The sequence below is a fragment of the Taurulus bubalis genome (assembly GCF_910589615.1).
Source record: "Taurulus bubalis genome assembly, chromosome: 1".
Taxonomy (NCBI): domain Eukaryota; kingdom Metazoa; phylum Chordata; class Actinopteri; order Perciformes; family Cottidae; genus Taurulus; species Taurulus bubalis.
Genome location: NC_136589.1, coordinates 30645877 through 30670127, shown reverse-complemented (window position 1 = coordinate 30670127; position 24251 = coordinate 30645877). Strand labels below are relative to the sequence as shown.

Genomic DNA, 24251 nt, shown 5'->3' with positions numbered 1-24251 from the left:
GAAGGAAGTACCGTGAGTAAATCTGCATTAAACAAAACAACAATAAACATCTGCAAGGACATTGTACCGCTAAAACAGTCTAATCTAACAAGAGTGAAGGCAAATACAGTACCAAAGATACAATAATCACAAAGACCGATGCTCTACAAGTGTCTTAAGCATATTGAAAAAAGACACATAAGAGGAGCACTAACAGTTAAGCCTTAAGTCAATGGCTACAGGTGCTACAGTATCAAAGAAGATGAAAAAAGAAGGAAGATGTTTGAAACAAAGAGACGTTTGATGTTCGAGTCTTTCCACAATTTCCATTTAGAAAGAAACCTGAATCATGTGGAACTACATTTAATAATGTACCTCTCCATCTAGTGTATTGTGAGTAAAATTATATATTCACAATATACCAAATATGTACCATGCATTTCTCTCGTCATACAGCATTTAGTGTATGTTGTACCTCGTCAATTACAAAAGAGGCCCAAAGAGAGAGAGCAACAAGCTAAAGCAGTTGGAAATAAAGATAAATTCATAAAAAATATACCTATACGTGTGTATTATTTTTTTTTAAAGCTGTAGCTTTGTCTATTTTTACAGACATTTATTTCCTCCTTTCTTCTTTCAACCTCATCGTGCCCCCTTGTTCCAGTGACACAGGCTTGTGGTCATTCAAAGCTATTACTATGGCACTTCAGCAAGCTTTAAATTTAATCATCAATCCTTTTGAAACCCATAAAAAATCCACCCCAGCAATTTCTCCCCTCCCCTCCCCACACCCCGCCTCGGCTCCAGTGACTACACCCCTGGTCCACAGGTTTTCAGCCGCCTTTAGGTGTGAAGCGAGCAGCCTGGTTTAGCCAAGCCAGTCCTTTCAGTGGATGACAGCTCAGGCTTTTGTCCACGTAGAGTGAGCAGGCAGTCTGGGGACGACAGATTGGGCCTTTGTCTGTGGACAGTCAGCATGTGTTCAAGGCAAAAAAAAAAAAAGACTAAAGTCATCCCACCATCTGGTTTCTCTCCTCTTCTCCACGATTTTGAAAAAAAACATTTTGTGTGCTTATTTTGACTTCTTTGAACACATTACAGTTTTTTAAATGTAATTAAAGGTATTATGTGTATTTCTCGCACTTTGCTTTATAACTGACACTGTACAGTCAAGGCTGGCTAATGCGACTCTCTCCTCAAGTTAAAACTCACTGCGTCAGCCAGGCTCACTGTACAGCGCTTCCATACTGGTGATAGTGTGCTTATTCTGAAGCCATGCTGTTAGCAAGGAGTGCTCTTTGCTGGACTGGAGTTGGTGTGGGAAATTAGCACCAGCCTCAAGCCAAAAACGCATTAATTTAAAACAGTGGTTGAGTCTATTTCTCTTCGCCACAAGAACAAGCTTTGTTCTGAGGATAATCTTTTCCCAATGCCACGAGTGAAAATGTAGTTTCCCCACCCTGGTTGGCGTCCGACACTGCTGGTGGATAATTCATCTGGGGTGCTGGTTCTGGTTCTGAGAGCGGGCCAGGACTGGGTAGGCTAGATTTACATTCAGATGGTCGTTGTGTTGGACCAAGGAGACGTTTTTGTAGTGGAGCACCAGGTCTTTGAGGGACGAGTACAGATTGTAGGGCTCAGCGAATCCATAACCTGTGGCTGTCTTGTAGATGACACAGTGCTTGGTGTCCCCTTCCACACTGGAAAGAAGGAAAGGGATCATGTTTACTGTTGTCCTACATTGGCCTTCAATTATTTCATTATTGTCATATGTTGTCAATATATACAACACTTTCTCACAGCAGACATTTTGGCTTGTTGTAGAAGGAAAAGATCAGATGTAACTGATGACATTAAAACCGAATACATTCCATTTAGGTGAGTTGGTCTGCCGGCTCACTGGGGCAACTGATTAAACTGAGCCATTGTTCTCATCTGTGCTTTTCCTGCAATGCCAAGTGAAAAAATGTGTACTAATGGTCGTAACTGTGTGTTAACTAGGGAGAGAACTTTTGATCATTTAATCATTCAAGTTTGACACTTGTGTAATGTATTGTGTCTTGAGGCTCCTTTGCACTCTTCTGCAGAAAAATAATCCTTGCTCTTTGTTTCTTAAACCTGCAACTTGCTTTGGCTGTGTAGGACATTTAAACTTTTCTGCTTGCTTGGAAACTTGCTATAACCCACTCTTAATCACAACATTAAGCCTCAGGTTGGTGATAAACTGCACGATGTTATTATATTATAGCTTGAAGATTACTGGTTATTGTGACAATGACATTAAATATAATACTATTGCTATCAAACTAAAACTGTGCACATTTGTCAGTTATGGATTTTATAAATTTTAGTTATATTTGTTGAAATTGTCTTTACATCCCGACAACTATTAATTAATAAACATGTTCTGACAAAAAAAAAAGAAAAATAAATGGTGTATCTGTGGCCGTCGCAGGACTGTAATAAACCCGTCCAATAATTGAATGCGGGCAGAATGTATTTACCGGACGTCCTACCTGTACTGACAATAGCTTTCTTCATTGTTTCTGTCCATTATGATATGTTTACTTTCATGATGTTTGTTTTGGGGGAGTGGCTTTGGAGGGAGGCCCAAAGGGACGAGCGGTCAGTGTTGCTGACATGGCAATTTTCTTGCTATATTTTGAGTTTTTTGGAGCTAATGCTGCCAGCTACTTTAATTGGAAAACAATTGGTGGATTTCGGTTGGATAATTTCTCAAATCTAGCTTACTCTTGATGGTTTCTCCAATGTTACCGACCCTAGCTGTAAGTAGATGAAGAAATAGAGCATTACAGAATTTTTTTATATAATAGAACTTACACTACAGAACAGGCGTAGGAGCCCTTCTGTGATTGGCTCTCACGGATGAGGAAGGTACCGTCACATTTGCCTCTCAGCATCTCCTCAGCCTGGGTGCGTTTGATGTCACCCACATACCAGGTACACTCGTCATGGTGGGGTGAACCCTCATCCTCCTCCAGTGAGTAGGATCTGGAAACACAGAATTAAAGCAGCGGATACTCAATCACATGTTATAGCACGACTGAAGCACGGAGCTTCAGCCACTCCCTGAATTACAGGTGGAGATACTGCAGCATCCAGTCACCACAGCACAAGTTGCTGAGCTGTTACTTCATCTCAAACACTTACTCATCTGCATCATTCTTTATGCCCAGCCATTCATTGATCTTCTTCTGCCTTGTCCCCTTCTGAGTCAGCCATCTGCAAAGCCACAACACCGCAGATTTAATGCTGACACCTTTCATTCTCAAGATATGAATATAACAAGTGTGTGTGTGTATATATATATATATATATATATATATATATATATATATATATATTATATATGTGTGTTGGTGTGTGTGTTTGTAAATATTGTATATATCATTAAGTGAAATCAAAGCACAGAGAAAGGTGTATGTACTTCAGAGATGGAGTAAATCTTCAAATGCATTCTTACATCAAGTACTGGTCTCTGATTTTACGGAGCTGCATGAGATCCGGCTTGAGGCTGTTCATCTTTTTGTCGATCTCTCTGTTATCAGAGACCTGCTGTCTCAGGTCCTGCTCCAGCTTACGCTTGCTGTCGTGGATCTCCTTTACACGAGACTTCAAGCGTTCCGAATTGCTCTGAATCCTGATTTGAGAGAATGGCTATGAATGTGTTGTTCAAATGTAAAACAAATAGTATTCATGCTATCTTGCTTTTGCAGTTGAATTAAACCAGGATTGTCAAGAATCCTATGTATATATAAACTTGAATTTACTTTTGAATCTCTTTTTCGTTGCCCTCGCGTTGGAATCGCTCCAGAGACTCTCTGCTGTAGCGCTCCTGAGTCTCACACTGCTCCTCAAAGATCTTGATGGTCTCATTGAAGGCCTCAATGGCTGTGCGCTTCATCTGCAGCTCCTGCAGGAAACAGGGACAGAGAAACCTCCATTTGATGATTTATTGTATTTCAATTAGTTAGCAGCTGCTGATATCACATATCCAGTCTCCGACCTCTACTGTGGTGTAATATAAAATGTAACAGATACATCTTGTGAAGACATCATATACACAAAAAATGCTTTAAATTCAACACTTAAGTATTCATCAGGGTCATAATATATGCTACAGATATATAATTATTATATTTTAATATTTAAATTTATACTTGAGGTATTAAAATGAGCATTACGATTTTTTTATATTGTAAAAATAATACCACACCGATTCCGTCTTTTTATTTCTGCACATATTCAAAATGTATTTCCTAATATTTTATATTCATGTAATCTTTTGAATACATTTTGATAAAAACTGTTGCATCTGCATGTTTCTTTATGTTTTCTATTACTGCTGTATTTGCTATAAACGGATTTAACCGAATTTCCACTGTAGAATAATTTTTTTTCTTATATTTCGGATGTAAGACAATACTTAATAAGACTGGTTTCAAGATATGTAAAATTTGTTTGTTCAGTATAAGAAGAATACAAACAGGATACAAAGTGGATTATCTATCGTACTATTGTGTGCGTGTGTTGAAGTCATACCTGTGAGGTGCGTGTGTATTCCTCGTACAGAGAGTCGTACTCGCGACTCTTCTCCTGGTACTGCTCATGATAGACCTTCAGCTGCTCTCCCACCTCTTCTATGCTGTTCTCCTTCACCAACTGAGCCGTGCAACAAGCAGGAGAGAGAAAAACCACCCCTTGTATGAATGAAACACATTTCAAGCAGGCCCTACTTATTGTTATATATAAAAAGAATCAAGGATTTCTATATCAAAAGGAAGCTTGCCGAGGGAGTTTGCTTGCAATTGAGCTTGATGAAAAAAGTCACCAACCTGTTGATATTTGGAGACAGGGAACAGAAGCTTGGTGTCCAGTTTGCCGTTGTATTGGGCCAGGGACTCGTGGCGATAGTGATTGATGAGCTCCACTACAGACAGGAAGGTAAGAGGCTCAGAGAAGCCATACCTCCCGTCTCGGTGGTAAATCTTTATAAGCTTGTTGTTACCCCCTTTCCTGCAGGGGGAGACAGGAGCCACATGAGAACAAGAAGACAACAACAGGACATATGGCTGCACACGTTAACTTTCAGCAAAAGTCAGCTTTTTCTTCATTGAATGTCACATTTATTTATTTCACAAGTGACTCTTCTTCTGATTCCGTTGTGGTTCTACATGGTGTCGGAGACAGTGGTTTTGCTTTACCTCAAGGTGAGAGTGTACTCTCCCTCCAGTTTACTAGAGGCATCTCGAACCAGGAAGGTGCCATCTGGGGTGTCTCGCAGCTTCTCGTTCACCTCCTCTCTGCAAATACCATGACATGCAGTAATTACTTAATGAGCCCAAAACGTGATCAGCTGCAATTTAACAGCAAAACAATAACATAATTCCCACGATCATAAATCTGTAAAAGAAGGAACATTTATTTCTGGAAGCTGTTGCATGTAACCAATGTCATAGATACCTATGACATTTTTTATCCAATACTAATAAATAAAAGCAAATTTACCTTGAGATTTCTCCCCAGTACCACTCAGCATCGTTCAGCAGGCTGCTTGTGTCTGTCATGGCTGATGGTGCCATTTGTGACTTGACTGGCTTTGCTGGAAGAACTGGTAACATACACACACTCAAAGATCAGCATTAAAAGCATTTTAGTCATGGAATGGATCCGAACAACATTCACTAAACACTCCCTGGAAACTGCTAATGATTTACCTACCATAGAGTTGTCAGTCAGAAACTTTTGAAAGTATGTCAGAAATACCGTGTACTGTATAAAGTACAGTATTTGTACAGTAGTATAACATTCGTTTTATGCAGTCTTACTAAATATAACATACCTGGAGGAGTGAGGTCTTGCTCCGTCGTTCTCTCTATCAGAAGCCTTTCCACCACGAGGGCAGGAAACTCCTCATCCACCGACAACCTGCACATCAAATCAATAGCATGTTTAGAAATACCTGGCTGAAACTCCCAATTTGACACATTTGATCAATTGAAATTCTAGATTTACTTCAGTCACGTTGTGCTTTCCAGAACTGACAGATCAAAGGCGCTCAAATCTTAAACTTCATACAATACATTGCATCGATTTTTGGGTAAAATTTCAGTCAACCAAAACATACCAAGCGGTGGAGGGACCTGTTCGTATCAGCAGTGGTCCAAAGATCTTTCCCAGCGTGTGTGTGTCCAGGCCATTACTGGCCTGCGCCTGAGTGACCTTGGCCAGGTGTGTGAGGAGGTACTGCAGTGTGAGACGGTGATGGAGAGGGACGGAAGTGGAGCTCTCAAGAACCAGGCTTACCTCCCTGTCATGGCTCCCAGCAACTGCACCATCTGTAAAAGGTATTCAAATAACCACAAAGATGATAAACTACTGTAACAATTTAATCAGGTTTTACCACAGATGATGCTGAATTAGTTTTTTGTACATACTGTTTAGCCTGCTATGAGACATTATGCTCCCTACTTTTATTTTCATCTTAATAAATAGCTAAAATGTCAAAAGAGTCAATGCATGTTTTTGTAAATAGGCCTAAAATAAATAGGATCTGGAATTAAATCATGGAGTCCTTTGTTTGCAGAGAAGAACAAGCTGAAGAATGTATAGTGTGCCTCAGTGAGCTCATCTGCTCCCAACACTACTCTATTCTCTCAACGCTGACAAGCAGCTGACCTCAATCAGCTGCATATAATGGTCAGTTTGGGTCTTGTGCAATTATTTTACTAAAATTACAGTTGTTGAGGCCATGAATAGTGCCTTTCTAAGTATTAAACAACACGTAGGTTTTTGGCAAGACAAATACAAATTGATCCAAAAATATTTTCTCAAACAAGCAAAAATATACAAACAGAATGAGATTATTTCACCTGTTTCAAGCACAGATCAAGATCTTAAGAACTTTATTTCCATGATACTAGATATATAGCAATAAAAACCTCATCAAGATTTAGAACAATATAACGTTAGTTAGTCTTTTAAAAGACCATACTGGTGGCTTTGCATGTTTAAGCCCATTAACTGCAAATTGTAAGTGCGTCACATAACTAATAGATCATTTTCCAGAACACACCACCGTTTTTAGATGGTAAATGCATATTTTACAGGCGCCACTGGTTTCAGTTCATTGTAAAAAATTATGAACATCTTGCAGAGACTTGAATCTCCCTTGAGATGGATAATCCTTCATAGAGAACATGTAGTCAGCTTGACTATTTAGCAAAAGTAGCAGAAGGTTTCAAGTTTCTCACTGGTGTGTCTTTGTTCTAACATTGAACTCTATGTTTACTTACTGTTTGCCTTCTGGGTTTTAATTTTGCAACAACACAGATCATCAGTTCAATACTGTTTTAGAACATCTCCAGCGCTCATATGCTAATAACCTGCCATGACCATAAAGAGCTACGTAGAAGATGGCACCAGTTCCTAATTGAAAATTGGCCGTTAAGTCAATATAAGTATCAACTCAAGCATTCATGAGATGAGTCCTACCTGCTGACTGCTGTAGGACCTGCTGCTGCAGTGTGACAGCCGTTTGAAGGGGAGCATAGAAACAGGCAGGGATGACGGGTGACGGTAGGTTTCTCAGGTAGCTCAGCACACACTCGGACAGGTACCCCACATCTTTCTGACACATCTCACTCTCTGGAGCCCACAAAGACACATACAAAGACCTTTAGGGACACGAAAAAGTTCCACAAAAAAACTGAATCTGAAGGCTCTGTTCTGTTGTAATTTGAATTCTCTCCCAATGTATACTGTATGAAGCAGGTGAGACGTACTTTCAATCACGTTAAATATGAACCGTATGAAATATGAAGAGCATTGCTGAAAAACAGCTTGCATGCTCCATTCAGTAAATATCAGGGAAACGTTTTGTAATTCACTTTACTATGCACTGAATAGCTCAAAGGTCTAATGTTAGGATCTGCTGGTGTCTAGGGATGAGGTTGCAGATTGCAACCAACTGAAACACACTGGGTACATCCCAAGTCTCTTATTTGTCATTTCCTCGCTCCTCTGCCCTGTTGTTCTGTGCTCCCAAAGCTCCTCTTTTTGCTCTGAGGAGCAAGGAAGGATCTCTGAGGTCCCATGAGCGAGGACGCACGAGAGTAGTCTTCCAGAAAGTGTTTTAGCTGCCGAGACGCCCCCTCATTGTTCATCAGTTATTTGATTGGACGCTGCAGCTGATCGGACTGATCGCTGGAGTTTCATACCAGAGTGAAGACGATCACAGATCATATAAAGTTATATATTACATTTGTTTTCTGATTCACCATCTGGTTAAAATATATGTTCATTGTAGGTCTGAACAACAAAAGGACCACAAACAACTTTCTACGTTTGTAAAAATATTTGTCTTTTCATGATCTGTTAATTCCCTCAATATCTTTTATTATGGATACAATTATAGCCAGATAGAGCTGGAGAGCCTGTCTGTCTGTCAGCAGAAACACTTTCTCCAACATTTTCGTCATTTCTATTCAGTCACGAGAGGCCGATCATTCCTGAGTGTCGGGTTTGATAAATTATGCCCTCAATTTCCCCCGAAACATTGAACCTAAAAAATTAATTCCAGTGTGCAAGAGAAACCATAATCATATTCTTGGTCATTTAATAATGACTTCACAATCAGAATTTCAATACATACAAATGCAAATAATTCAAAAATAAGACTAAATGCATTCTGCCGGTAGAAATGTGCGCTAAGCAGGACACAGAACGCTGTGTATAAATACTCAATGCAGTTTGTTTAACAGGTAACAGACTACAGAGAGAAAACATCTCCACTCTGACAGAAATGATAGCTGTGTCGTTATTAGTATAAGTACAGTGATCAAAAGTCTCTCCAGCCGTTAAAGCCGACTGAAAGCTGATCCAGATGTGATCAGCTGATCCAGATGTTATCAGAAACAGACGTCGCTTCACGAGACGCTTTCGAGGAAAGGACGTCTCATTTCTCTTAAAACACATTTCCTCGTTTCCTCTCTCCTCGCATGGTTTCCTTGCAAGGAAAAGACGCAATTGAGGGAAACGGAGATGCAATTAAGAGACTTGGGATGACCCATTATTGTGTGCCAAGAGTGTAGGAGACCTTTGGTGGATGATGCAAAAACGCAAATGGCCCTATCTAGACATGGGGGCCGACTCCATAAAGAGGACACACACCATATGTAGAAATAAACTGCGAATTCTAAAGAAACCTATTTTCAGGTAATTATATATTGTAGAAAACATACTACCGTAATCACCATTATATTCTGCCAGTAGATCCCCCGAAATGCAACACACTGGCCCTTTAAATGATACATAATTTTTGAGGATAATACTGAAATAGATATTTGAGACTTGAAACAATATGTTTACAGATGGTAACCCCTTCAACATAAACACACAAGATAAACATTGATTTTGATACAGACCCGGAGATTTGTATTTTGCAAAACTTTGACCAAGAAACAGACTGAGGCGCGGTTGAAAAATCAACTCATTGGTGCTCTGTGGTGGACAAACTATGTAACGGTGTCAATGTTTCTAAGTGATCTCAAACCCAGTTTGCCTGAACTATAATTTTATCTGACATATACACCAATACAGTATATTGCCATAAGCTCCAATGAGCCAATATTTTGGTCTAACTCAACTGCAATGTGAACACAAATAAAGGGTATTGAAAAAAAAATGAAAGAATGAAGATTAAAATGTATAAATCTCTAACTCAGACTAACTCACCAGAACTCAGGCTGTACACTGGGCTGTCTGAACCTGAGGAAACATCTGTCCTGTACAATATCTTGCAGTCCAGACCTGAGAAAGACAAAAAGAGCTGTTGAATAAAATGTGACATTTTACGGGCTGGACAATTTATAAGCACCAACTTGTATGTGACAAAGCACATGGACAGATATTTGTTTTGTGTGTTGTTTTCATTCCAGTCTCACACCCATCAACAGAGAGAAGGGGATCAAACAATTGGTGGAGAGTTGGTCATCAAATGTTTTTGGACAAGCATTCATTTAAGAGCAAAACATATGCATGTTTGTTCTATTCTGAATGGAAAATGTGCAATTGATTTAGTGACCGACAGAGCAAAGTCATGTGAAACTCAAATGAGACCCTGGATCATGAAATTTAACTAAAATACAATAAAATAAACCTTTCTAATTCAATAATGGGGAAACGGGCATCCTAACATACCAATCTGGACCTTGTTCATAAAAAACTGTTCCATTACAGAGATAAATATTTCACACAAACATTCCTAAAGAAAACATTTGAACTCTTACTGAATTAATTTCTCTTTTGGGTCCCAGGCTTAAAAGACATAGGAACACTGGGTCTAGACAGCGTGCATCTAAGGGGCAATTCCTTGAGACTAGCCTGTCTCTCAGGTAGTTGTGAAAACCACACCATGCAGTCACAGCGTATGTGCATCCAACACTGGGAGGTAATTCAATATTAGTGCTACACTATATTATTTACATTCAGAGACAGACCTTCCGTCGCCCTTTAAGTAGATAATCTAAATGAAAATCTTGATTAAAGCACCACTTCCATACAAACTATTTCTAATTAGCTTTAGAGTATAAAGTGCGTTCACACTGGAGTCATTGAGTCAAATATACTTGGAAAAAGTGAGAATGCACGTTAAAAACAATAGTTTTTTTGTTTGCTGATGATTCATTCATCCCACAATGCAATGCACATTTGCAGAAGCTACTCACAAAGACAAACAATTTTAATAAATGCAAATGGTGGTGAGACAACGACAGAAATATCTTGGAAATCTAGTAAGTATAACTTAAGAAATAAGTTTTGTTTTCTCTTTGTGACGTAAAATTTGCAGTTTCTGTATAAAATGTTTAATTAGTATGGAACTCAAAAGACAGTATAATATAAAAAATGAATTACATGGAATTGGGACACGTGTTAAGTGATCCTCACACTGCGTACATTAAAAAAACAGAAGAACTCGATTGGTCAATCTACAGAAAATGATTTAGCAACTATTTTGATAATCAATTTATTCAAGCTAAAATGCAGACAAGAATCTTAAGACGTTTTATTAGGCTCTGACAATTTTTTGACATTTTGAACATTAAATGATTAATCGATGAATCAAGAATATATTCTGCAGATTAATCAGTGATGAAAACAATTATAATTTGTAGTCACACAAATCTATTCGCGTGTGTGAGAGAGAGACAAACAGAGAGAAAATTAAAAAGGAAGACAGGTAAAAAAAGACTCAAAACTGTGAATGGAGTCCCACTGAGCGCTATTTGTTAATAACAGTAGTGCGTATCAAACCCACTGTGCAGGACACTGTGAGAACTTGTTCTGACTTAAACCACTTTAAACTCCAATGTAGGAAATCCATATAAAGTCCCTCACCGACAGAGGAGGTACTGCGAGTGTGCACTTCTAATCTGTGTGACTGCCTGACTGTATCCACATGTCCTTGTGTCTAATGCTGGCACGAGAGCAAGAGGCACATGGCGAGAAGGAGACAGTCGCACATATACGGAGAGACGGGGAGGCGAGACAGACGACAGATGAATACTTTGGCCGATTGACATGGATGTACCTCTCTTCTCTATGGCTTGGATCAGGCTGGCGAGGGCTGGGGGAGCCGTCTCTGGCGGTGTGAACTGCTCACTCAGGTCCAGCACAGAAACAGCTGAAACAACAACACAAATCACTGTTACACTTCTGGCACAAAGCCTCTGAAAGACCACTGGGGGTGCTGCAGCACCGACAGGGGCACAGTTAACTAGGAGCAGTTGGAGATATAGAGCGTGTATAATGTTGTGAGCATGTATAAAATCTGTGAGGAACACAATAAAATGTGAGGAGGTGGATTTTAATATCCATTCCGCAAGAAGCACACCTGTTTGGCAAAAAAGCACAGAGGCAGTTAGTGTGTTGCATTTGTTCTGATAGTATTGAAATAAAAAACAACTCCCAATACAGCGGGCACTTGAAGCTTGTGATGCATCTTAATGTGGTAGTTGGAAGTCTGGAAGTCGAGCTGATTAGATATGAGATAAGAAAACCAGAACAATGTATAAAGCTTAATGAACAAAAGAATGAAAAGAGGCTTTATACGGAGGAGTGAAAATAAAAAAAGAGGGAAAAAACAGACTGCTGATGGCGAGCAAAAACTTTATCTACTTCACAACTCCCCATAGACCAAATCAAACATCTTTTCAGTCCGGGAGAAAGAGAAAAGGAGAAAGCAAGAGGGGAAAAAAAGAGAGATCCCATTTCCCTCCCTCTCTTTTTTCCCCTTTTCTTCTCTCCCCTCTCGCTTTCTCTCCTCCCCTCCGTCCTGCTCGGTGTTTCGCCTTAGCTCTTTGCGTGAGTGGAGCACAATAAAGGATTTAATCAAAACTCCTGAACAAGCAAAAGCCCTGTGGCAGTGTGCCAGGCCCGGCCCAGACAGGCAGCGCCTCCTATTCGGCCCCAAAGCAGGGCTATGAGCTGGGGGTTTGGGGGGGTATGAGTGAGGGGTGAGGGGTGGGAGTAACGCTGGGAGTAGGGAGGGCCTAGCCTGGCCGGGGCTTGGCATTAGACTCCTGTTCCTGGCACGGCTCGGCTAAACCGCTGCTGATTATTAATTTGGGGAGTTCAGACAAGAAACACAGCGTCAGCACATTCCGTTCCCCTCTCTCTCTCACTCTCTCTCCCTCTCTCGGGTTCTTGTTCTCAGTTTCTCTGGCTGTCTCTCTCCCTCTCGCTCCCTCTCTCTGTCTTTTGCATTCTTGCTCTTGCTGGACTTTCTTCTTCTTTTCTCTCTCTTGCTCCTTATCTTTCTTTTTCTCCCTTTTGGTCTCTTTTACAGAAAGTTGTAATCTCTCCTTTTCTTTTTCCTGTCTCCCTCTGTGTCTTCGTTTCTGCCAGTTGAACAAGGAAACTTTGCCTGGCAGGGTCTCTCTAGCAAGCACACAGACAGACCTCTGCCTCTTCTTTATCCCTGTTGGCCATTTTGGTTGGCAGGGCCCTTCCCCCCTCTGCTCTCATCACATAGCTCTTTGGTGTGCAGTACAGTTTTTACACAGTGTAGTGTATAACAAAACCAATGTACGACTTTTATTAAATTATTTGTAGATATAAAAGATACTTTGGGTAAGTTTGTGCTCCTGGTTAAAAACAAACGGGATGCACTCAACAGTTTCTTCTTCTTTCCTCCCTGATGTGGGTTTCAGACCAAAAACAGCATTGCATTTAAACAACGCAGGAGTAAGTGGGAGAGGAAACAGATTTTTTAATGCAGTGAAATGTTGCTTTTGAAAAGCTAAGCACCAACAAATATGGACTAAATCAGAATATTTGTTAGATAAAAACAACGAATACATCTATATTGTTCAATAAACGCTCTGAAGTTATTGGAAATGTTTGGATAACACGAGTTGGAAATAATCCATACACTACTAATAATAGTAGTGTAGCCCAATCTTTATCGACAACTGTGCAGAAATACCAGGTGTTAACATAATTAATAGACATGCAAACAAATTTGCCATGAATGTGAGCTACCACATTATTGATGATGTATGATGTTGTAAAAGTTGAGTATGGTTTTATATATTTAGTTTTGCAGCTTTAAAGTATAACAATGCCACAGTGCCTTCGCTCCCGATAGGCAAGACTCCTAATGTACATGCCACTAGAAATCTAAACATACACAAGGGGAATTTAAGGCATTTGAATATCTACCCATGTTGTTGTTGTTGTTGTTTTTCGGTGACGTCAAACCCCTAAATTGATTTTGCCTTTTCACATTACTATAAAATGCAATGACGTACAAGAAGAGGAAAATATCACAAACACTTTGTACCAATTTACTCTTCGTATTGCTTAATTAAATGCCATCATTTCATTGACATATTATTGTCAATAAATACACACTTTCTCAGTAAGACAGGATTGTCATAATTACAGATGTAGCCAAATGCAAAGCAGAGTATATAAATGATTCAGTACAAGAGAGCACAAGCCAATCTTCATGGGGCTCTTACAGGTTAAGGCAGGATGTAGGTAATACAACATGGAAATCAAATAACAAAGAGAAATAAGTTAAAATATAGGCTATAAAACCACAAAATGAATTCCCTCCAACAATTGGGGAGGGAAGAAAGAAAACATTGATTGCCATATTTCCCCAAGGAGGAAAGAAGTGTGTCACTCCTTCATGTAAACAAACATAAACACTTTATTTTACATGTCTCTTCACTTGTAAAGAAAAAAAAACTTTGACTTTCGTGCGAAAAGTAGCTGAAGCCCAGCAGTCGTCTCAAGGTTTTGGAAAGGTATGGAAAAAAGAGTTAAAAGCAGAGAGAGTAACAGCAACTTGTTAGTCAAATATAACCACTTCCTTGGCAAACTGCACACTGACAGGCAGGCTTATGACTTGACAAGACCTGAGACGACGCCAATGGGAGAAACAGATAAGAGAGGAAGAGGGAGGAAGAGGGAGGTAGAAAAAGAAAGAGAGAGAGAGAAAGAAAGAGAGAGAGAAAAAGCATGGCACAGTACTTTATCAGGTACGGCCTGGTGCGTTTGAACCTTTTAAGTGCATGCATTCATTGTGAGAGGCTAGATCTCATGACTGTGTTTGCTGAATTTCTACAGATATGATTGAATAAAGTCAAACCTCAACATCATCTGTGTTAGAAAAAAAAGTTCACCAAAAACAATTGTTTGCTAACAAACACTTCCTGTGGAGGTTTCAAAAATGAACTATATAATGTAAAATCCAGATTTTTATCTGCATTATTTCCCCAGATAACTAACTAACTTCCCATAGTTTCCCTGTCTTCCAAATGCTCCAACATGAGGCTAAAATAGGAGGCAATCAATTTGCCTCCTATTTTGCTGATAAAATTCAGAGTATTAGACAAGCAGTCGGTGGCTCCACAACAACCACAGGATATGTGTTGTCCCCATCTTTCCATTCAAATATCATGACACAATTTCACTCAATTAACCAAAGAAGCCTAGAAAACATTATACAACATCTGTACACATCCTCCTGCTGCTTGGATATTCTACCAACACACTTTTTCAAAAATATTTCACACTGCATGACCGCTGATCTTTTACAAATTGTAAACACATCCCTTCTCTCAGGTGTCTTCCCACAAGCCCGAAATATTGAAAAACTATCGACCAATATCAAACCTCCCATTCTTAAGTAAAATAATGGAAAAGGTGGTTTTTCAACAGCTGAACAACTTCTTGGCCAAAAATAACTGTTTTGATGTCTTCCAGTCCGGCTTTCGTCAGCACCACAGTACTGAAACTGCTCTTGTTAAGGTTTTCAACGACATCCACTTAAACACAGACAGTGGCAGAACTTCAGTCTTAGTAATACTGGATCTCAGTGCTGCATTCGACACGGTCGATCATGTCATACTACTATTCGACTGAAAGTCTGGGTAGGACTCTCTGGCGCAGCACTTAACTGGTTTGAATCCTTCTTGAAGGACCGACAATACTTTGTGTCGGTAGCTAACTACACATCAGAGGTGACTAGGATGACATGTGGTGTTCCCCAAGGTTCAATACTGGGGCCTCTTCTGTTCAACATCTACATGCTTCCACTGACTGAGATTATGAAAAACAACAATGTGTGTTATCATAATTATGCAGATGACACACAACTCTACATAACTATATCACCAGGGGACTATAGTCCCATACAAGGGCTGGCTAAATGCATTGAAGAAATCAATAACTGGATGTACCAGAATTTTCTTCAATTAAATCAAGATAAAACAGAAGTAATTGTTTTTGGTCCCAAGGACGAACGATTGAAAGTCAGCGCTCAGCTTCAATCACTAATGTTAAAAACCTTAAACCAAGCCAGAAATCTAGGTGTAGTTATGGATTCAGACCTCAACCTGAACAGCCATATCAAGACAATTACAAAATCAGCCTACTACCACCTGAAGAATATATCAAGGGTTAGAGGACTTATGTCTCAACAGGATCTGGAGAAACTTGTCCATGCATTTATCTTCAGTAGACTTGACTACTGTAACGGTGTGTTCACAGGCCTCTGTAAAAGGTCAATCAGAAAGCTGCAGCTGATTCAGAACACTGCAGCTCGAGTCCTCACTAAGACCAGGAAAGTGGATCACGTCACTCCAATTCTGAGGTCTTTGCACTGGCTCCCTGTCAAACAAAGAATTGACTTTAAAATCCTGCTGCTGGTTTATAAAGCACTGAATGGTTTAGGGCCTAAGTATGTTTGTGATCTGCTGCTACCTTATGAACCATCCCGGCCCCTCAGGTCGTCTGGGACGAGTCTACTTTCTGTTCCAAGAGTCAGAACTAAACATGGAGAAGCAGCGTTCAGCTTTTCTGCTCCACACATCTGGAAGAAGATCCCTGAAAGCTGCAGGTCTGCTGAGACCCTCAGCTCCTTTAAGTCCACATTGAAGACTTTTCTGTTTGCTGCGGCCTTTAATTGAACCAGATTCAATTACTGCATCTTACTACTGCATTTTATTTCTTAAACTGCACTGCAACTTTTATTCAACTTTTATTTTTTATTTTGCTTTTTGACTGTTTTAATGTTTTCTTAACTGTTTTAAATCTGCATTATGTTTTGATGCTTTTAATGGTTTTATGTGAAGCACTTTGAATCGCTTTGTTGTTGAAATAAACTTGCCTTGCCTTGCCTTGCTAAACTGAAGTAAACGCCTTCCTCAACAAATGAGGATCAACTTTGGCAAAACATTTCCAAACCATGTCGGTTACTTAAAGCATGCGTTTCTTATGTACAGTGGTGACAAGGCCAGTTGGTGTCTGGCTCACAGATCGTGTGCAACAGTGTGTATGCTGCTGGTCAGGTTTCAGGACATGTACTCACTGCATTCCAGCTATGTAGATAAGCAATGCATTATGACCAGGCACCCCATCCATTCCTCTGCCTCAGCACGCTCCAAAGCTACACGTGTACGAGTGAGTCCCTGCAACCAGACTCTCTCTCTCTCCCTCCACAACGCTGGTTTTACAGGCCGACAGGCATCACTGGGGAGAACATTAATGCAGAAATGTTCTAGAAAACTTGTAATAGCAGGCTGATTGAGAACATGTTTAATGCAATGTGACTAAAGATTATTTATGTTTGTAGTGGGAAAATAGGGGAACAACTTTTGTGTTAAAATGTCAATGTATGACTCTAAAATGTAATTTGACACACTTCTGCAAAAACTGTGAAGTTTACCATTTTATGCCAAAAATGGTCTCAAGTAACACCAGGGTTGTGTTTTTATAGAGAAAAAGTTTGTGTTTTAGTCACGTTCGAGCTGACTATGTATTGAGTGTTTGATCATTTGTATTTCTGTCGGATTTTGTGTGCTTTTTGTGTGTGAATTGTCATTCATAATAGTAAGATGAAGCATCGTGATCAATGGAGTGTTACATGACTCTCAACAGACTAAAAGTAATGGTTGCAAAGTGCTCGAACACTTTATGAAATCCCCATCCCCCATGTCGGAGTTTGGGCAGCTGCGCCCATTATTTTATAAAAAAAAAGTTAACATTTTGTAACTTTCCAAAAGCATCAATATAACATTCACACCCACTTCACACAGCTATTGGCCAGCTGTGCAGATGTGATAAAGTAGGAAGGAGCTGAACTTCTCTCTCAAGCTCCCCCCCATCTTCAGTCACTTTTCGTATGTATGCAACAGCAACAATGCCCTTGAGGAGATGCTCACCCGTCTCTTTCATCTTTTAGTGTAGCTATTTTGAGAAGCTATAAACACTTTTGCCTTCGGACATGGTCGGCCTATACCTAAATATATATATGAAAAGTTGTAACCTCATTGAAGCACACAATGCTGAGTTGGAGATTTGGCCCTCAGAAGAAAAGACCATGCCAAATAAAAAAAGAAAATGACCATGCCAAATAAAATATGGTTTATAGTTTATCTTGCATGATTATCATCATAGCCCATATCATCATATACAAATATAATACTCTAGTCTGAATGCTTTCATGGTATCATTCTGTTTAAACATTTTATTTTACTCCTGCCAACAGCAAGCAACTGTACAAATTGTACATTTCTCTCATAACTTTTCCCTCAAGCCGTTAATCTTTTAGTAAGAAAACTTCAGACCTAAATGAGTTCTCATTTACTGCTCTGGCACTTAATAAATGCCCCAGAAAATAAAATGTGTAACATGCTAAATTTACTAAACTCCAGGAGAATAATACAACAGCCAGGAGAGAAACCAAATACAGCTGGTTCTTATATTTGCAGTTGGATAGGGTGGCCTTGGCTTACACTGTAGCCCTCATCTCCCTCCCTTTTCAGCCTCTCCATATCTCTCTCATTCACTTTCTCTACTGTCTCTCTCCTGCCCCCCTCCATTGGTTCTTTGAAAGTGTTTTCCTGGTAAGGAAAAGGGAGCAGAGAGAGAACGGAGGAGGTCTCTCCTTTCTGAGAACTGGGCCCGCTAACATGGTTTATAGCTGCCCAGAGACAGTATCAGACATGTATGTGAATCAGGGAGGGAGACTGCAAAAAGGAGGGAGTACCAGAGAGAAGGGGGAGAGAGGGAGCGAGTGTGAGAGAGAACGAAGGGAGGAGTTTGCAAACATGCCAAGCCATGGTTCACTTCAGCAGGCAGTTAAAGTGAGGCCAGGGAAAGGGGGATAAAAAATCTCTCTGGGTTTGTAGAATTATTTCTGCTGAAAGTTGAGAAACTCTTTTGTCGTAGCAGACTTTTTACTGTCTCAAAATGTTTACTTGAATCTATCACTCCAAGTTGTACTGACACCATATGTGCTCCACAACGCTGGATGAGCATTAGGTTACCAGCCAAAAATCATTCTAACAAACAATTTTTCAATGTATAAACACTACTGTTGTATATAAAGCATGGCCTGTTTTATGGCTGAACAACCAAAAGAAAACAAAAAAACTGCTTTAACACAGAGATATGTCATCTTGTATGCACATAAACAAACTCCAGACTATCACTTGTGAGTAGCTGAGTGCCGCATCGATATGACAGGGACTGTTATAATTTAGTCCAAATATTCACACTAATATGAGGTGGCCGGCCAACCCACAAAAGCTGAACCATTTGCACCTTTGGCCATTGAGAAATACAGGTTTTGCATTTTGACAGCTACTGAGTAACATTGGGACATTTACATGTACTAAAGTAGACGGGTTGTTGACGCCATTCTGCAGTAACCTGATTTCTTAAATGCAAATGAGAAACCTGGTTTCCTTAATCTGGGTAAAGGATTAAGGAAAAAACAGTTAACAGTAAGATTTCTGCCAAAGAAACGTAATCTTTTGGCAATGTGTACACTTAACTGGGTTTATAAGGAGAGTTTTACGTGAATGCATTTGAACATAAAGGACTTGAGGCTGAGTCTTGCTGTCCAGGTGCAGAGAAGAAAATTAACATCAATATCAAAATATTTAAATACAAATGTCTGATTATAACTGAAACTAAAATAAATATGTCTGAATCAGTCAATTTCACACACAGATTTCACACTCATGACAGCCAGTACCTGCAGTGTCCTCGTCAGTCTAAATGCTCTGACCAGGAACAAACAACAAAAACTCAAATAGTATCATCAAGGTCTGGGTAGAAAGTGTGGGTTATAGTACATTGATGAATTAATGCTAAATTGCAGGTGGTCAGTTTTTCCTCAAACATTCAGCTAAATGTTACAGGACGGACATTTTAATAAAACCTGTATCGTGGTCAACTTTCCCAACCGCCGGGCTGTGGTGCTGCCTCTCAATACCAATTGTTACAATCCCTGCGTATATAAATGGGCCACACTAACAATGGCTCTATTCAGAAAATGTCCAGGGCCTTGGTTGCTTCAGGGAAATGATGGTGAGATTTGTTCAATTTGGGCTCCACCATTTCTAATTTACAATGCACTTTTGGTGCAAACCCAAAGTATCCTTCCTTCAGCCCTGCCACCCAACCCCCTCCCCTCTAAACCCCATCTCAGGGTTTCACTTGCTTCTTCCGCCCCTGTCTCTCCATATCACAGACACAAACTCCTGCAGCCCAACTGGTTTGTTTCACTGTCCATCAAACCACGAGGATACTGTTGTCCTCCTCACCTGCTTCTGCTGGGGAAAGTTAAGCCTGTGCTTACGGACCAATACATCCCATTCACTCTCAGCTTTTATGATATTATTGGCACGGAGAACTCTCATGTGATAAGAAAACTGAGGATGTTTGTACTGAAGCGACGACATTCCCTGTATTTTTAGGACTTTTCAGAAGAAACAAATTCAAACTAATGAATTTAAATGAGGCCCAGTGTACGGTTGTACACAATGAATAGTCAATTGTCTCAACCAGAGGTAATTCAGAGTTCACAGCCTACATGCTCAGAGTGGTACTTAGCCCATCTGTCATAAAAAAGCACAGGGGAATTACAGAGAATACAGCTTTGGACAGAGGAGAAATGCATGGTTTTATACGTGGAAGAATATAAAAACTGGCCCTTAGCACCATTTCCTCTGGCATCCCATACAAGGAAGCAATACATTAACCAGCTGAAGCCAAAAGCAAGGGAGTGCTAATGAGGAGAAAGTTATGGAAATTTTGCGAGTGTGGAAGAACTTTGGTAACAATTCAAAGTTTTTACTTGAAGTTGAACTTGCTGAGGTTGACAAATCCAAGCCAAGTGTAGGTTTGAGTTGGACGCTGTTGCAGCTGAAAGCAGGCTCTCACCATTATGAATAAATATCAGTCGTGCCTTTTTTCCCCAGAGTTACAGGAGTGAAAAGAGGTGTGAAAGAACAGAGCATTTATCTCTGAGTAAAACATGGGATATTGTATTCCCTGAAATTGTAATGCAAAATATGACATTCAGAGCATTAATATAGCAGCAAACAACTATTGTCTAAGTCAAGATATAGGGGAGTAATGTCTACCTGAGCAGAGAATAATTTCGCGTTGTTAACCGAGCTTCTCCTTGCTTTGTTGACATAGCCAAGCCAGCCATGCGTGGTTAGCTCACAGCTGCTGCTCTGCTCTCATACAGCAGCTATAGCTGATAATGCCATCCTGACAGAAAGCGTTGTTGCAAAAGCGTAGCGCCACCCTCTAGTTCCTCCTCAGGTAAATACTGCCAGCACTTCTGCATTTGTTTGCAATGTTTGCACCGTTAGCTGCAAGCCTCACCGCCATGTTGAGAAGCAACAGAAATTCTCAAAATCTTGTAATAAGCACCTTTCTTGAACACAAAATACAAACACAGCGATTAAAACATTTATTTGAAAAAAGTACTTGAAGCCCCTCCTGCCAGTGTGATTTTTTCCCCGTCGTTGAGTAGAAGGTCAATAACAAGTCACAGTGGAGGAGAGCCAAGCATTTTTGAGCAGATAAGCCCCAATGCAATTTGGATGCCAAAGACACATGTTAATGTTGCATGTAAAGGGGGCCACACAGACAGCAGAATCAATGCCAGACCTGTACAGGAGACTCCACTAAGTAGATGGATTAGGCCTTTTTGGTTAGCTGTACTTCCAAAGAGGTAAGGCTTATGACGTGTTTTAAGTATAGATTAAAGGGTCAGCTAGAGGTCACTGCCAAAAGTGACAGCCCAATCAAAACTCCAGGGGTGGTTAACCAGCAACACAACCACTGCACCGACCTACAGCCAACGTCTGTGTTGATGGTCTGGTCCTGTGCTTAAAACTTTGGCAATAAAAAAACCTGCTGTCTTGATTGCAAAATAAGAAAAAGTCTATGTAAAAACAAACTAATAAAGTGTATGAAAATAAAATCACTACACCTCCTCCCAAGAATAAATACAGATCCAGAGAGATTCATAAAAGAACCAAGGGCTCACTAACAAAATGAAAGTCTTCAATTATAATTTGAAAAGAAATATATAAATAATGGTATCGTGCTACGAGTGCATCAGTGTTCTCTACAATACAATACAAAAATTGCAGTTGCCGTGCAGCTACTCTGCTGTGAAAAATAATGTGTAATGAGCATTTTTTTTACAAAAAGGCTCTTACCTTGAGACGACTCTGGTCTTGGAGCAACAGGGAGGGGTCGTTGGGACCTGGGTTGACTCAATGGGAGTGCCATCTTCACGGGTCCCACATACTCGACATACGTCCCTGGGAAGTCGCCTCTCTGTTTAGTACGCTCGTTGTACCCGAGGAGCCAGCCGAGGCGCTCAGGCTGCTCCACGCAGCCCTCCTGGTAGTTCTCCATGGACAGCAGAGAGGCCTTGCTGACTATCAGAAGGTCCCCAGGCTGCAGATCCAGGTCCTCTTCCTGGTCCTTCGTAAATGTGTAGAGGGCAAGGTACTGAAAACCTTCCGTCGCCATTTTGTTAGGGAGGACAAATCAAAATGGCTACTGAATAGAGGATTAGATGGTGCAGCCTGAGTCCCACTGCAACAACAGGGTTCGCCTGTACAGAAATCTTCCTCAGAAACCAAAAAGGCTGTTGAGTCACTAAACACTGATGTTGGTACGGTGGCTCAAGGGGTCGGGGAATGAGGGGAGGGAGAGGGGGGTTGTCACCCAAAGCTCAGACGCATTGTTAAAAGTCGATAAGGTAGCGTTCTGCTGCTGCTATGTCTGCTATGTCTACGGAGGCTGCGGTTTCAGACCTGACCGGTGTTGGTGGACTTATGCACTTTCCTCAGCTTGATACCCCGGTTGAGCCAGACGATGGAGCATAGGGAGAGCATTGGCAACATGCTCTTTCAAGCAGCAGAAAACTGCTGGCTGGGGGCTTTTGGAGCAGCCTGGTTCAAAGATTTTGCCAGTCGAGGGCCCGGTGTTGTTGGCTCTCCGGTCAAATGAAGTCGCCTGATTGGACTACGAGTGGAAAGGTCTTTAATCCTCTTTGGTTCTCTCAGGCTCCCACATGTTCCGAAGAGGGATTGTGACCGACCTGCATGACGTAAAAAAGGAGTCAAAAAAATATAACAAACTACAATTGTAAATATACAAATGAATCACCAATATATGTTATTTCTATTCGATAAATAACCATAAGTAAAGCGGCACATATCGATGTGAAGCGAAGCTTAAAGCGATGCATGAAAATGGCGAACTGCGGCAGCTCCATGCACTTGTGCAGTCTTCGGTTAGGACAGAGAGATCGGATGATGCTGCTGCGTCATGACCAACAGCAGACTGGGTCCCTGGACAGGAGCCTCCAATCCCTCCACTCTACATTCACACACTCACAGCCTGAACTGACACATCAGTTTCCACAGGAACAAGAAGTTTCACTGTGAAATAAACGTCCCTTCAACTTCCCACACAACAACATGTGCGATTTGCAGTGACCAAAGAAATCCATGCAAAATGGCGAGGAAAACGTTTTTCGCAGAATGAGCATGCAAGAGGAAACTAGGACCTGCATCACGGCTGTAGGGCGACCAGGATTTTCTAAAACATGCAGAACCCTTCGCAACAGTTCTCTCTCCGTAGGAGAGAAGAAGAAGAAAAAAGGCAGCTCTGTGTTGCCTCAGAAATATTTTTGGCTTCATTCTGTTAAAATAGCTAAATCATACTGGACCAAGTCTATTGATGAGAATACCGAATGTACAGTCAAGACTGGCACAACATCAGAAAATACCACTTAAAAGCAAATGTTGCATGCATGACAATCAATTGTATAATATTATCTATATACAGCAATGGGGTCATTTGTGTACCTATAACGAAGAGTCTCTGATAAAGATTATTCCAAGGCCAAATAAAATGCTATGCACAAGTGCGTAATTATCATTATATGGAAAAAATAATGTCTCTTTTTTTTGGGCCATTTTATATTTGAGCGGGACAATAAAATAAAAATGCCTCAAAGTTCCAATGAAAATCGGAAACTATACTGAGAGGTGAAATAGGGAGTGAGGAAGAGAGAGAGATTAGGGTTTCCACCAGATTAAGTGAATCTGTGGTCTGTGGACCAACGTGGGACAATGGTCGAGTTAACCTCTCTGGACGGGATGAAAGGATGTCAGTGAGGAGACGGAGCAGGTAGAGAGTGACGGAGACAGGACGGTGGATGGAAGTACTGGTCGTGTATGCCAGGAGTAAGGAGCTATTTGGGGCAATTTCTCAAAACATCCAAATCTAAATAACCATAGGCCTGGGTCGCGAGGCCCGATGTTGTGCAATCATTTCTTTTACGTTTCTGTAAGGACAATGTTTTGAGTGATGCATTATAGACGCTTAAATAATTCTAGATTACAACA

The 24251-nt window shown here is 40.5% G+C and overlaps 1 protein-coding gene across 1 annotated transcript; it reads right to left on the bottom strand.

The window, feature by feature from the left end:
- Positions 1-1471: 1471 nt before the first annotated feature.
- pik3r2 (phosphoinositide-3-kinase, regulatory subunit 2 (beta)) lies at positions 1472-22362 on the bottom strand (the record flags this gene model as incomplete). Its single annotated transcript, XM_079226776.1, has 15 exons — positions 1472-1679; positions 2821-2991; positions 3151-3222; positions 3464-3640; positions 3771-3913; positions 4543-4662; positions 4836-5016; positions 5205-5303; positions 5509-5611; positions 5843-5928; positions 6128-6338; positions 7495-7647; positions 9736-9810; positions 11591-11683; positions 22044-22362. The coding sequence occupies 15 exons, from the start codon at positions 22360-22362 to the stop codon at positions 1472-1474; spliced, it is 2211 nt and encodes a 736-aa protein (XP_079082902.1).
- Between the last annotated feature and the right edge of the window lie 1889 nt (positions 22363-24251).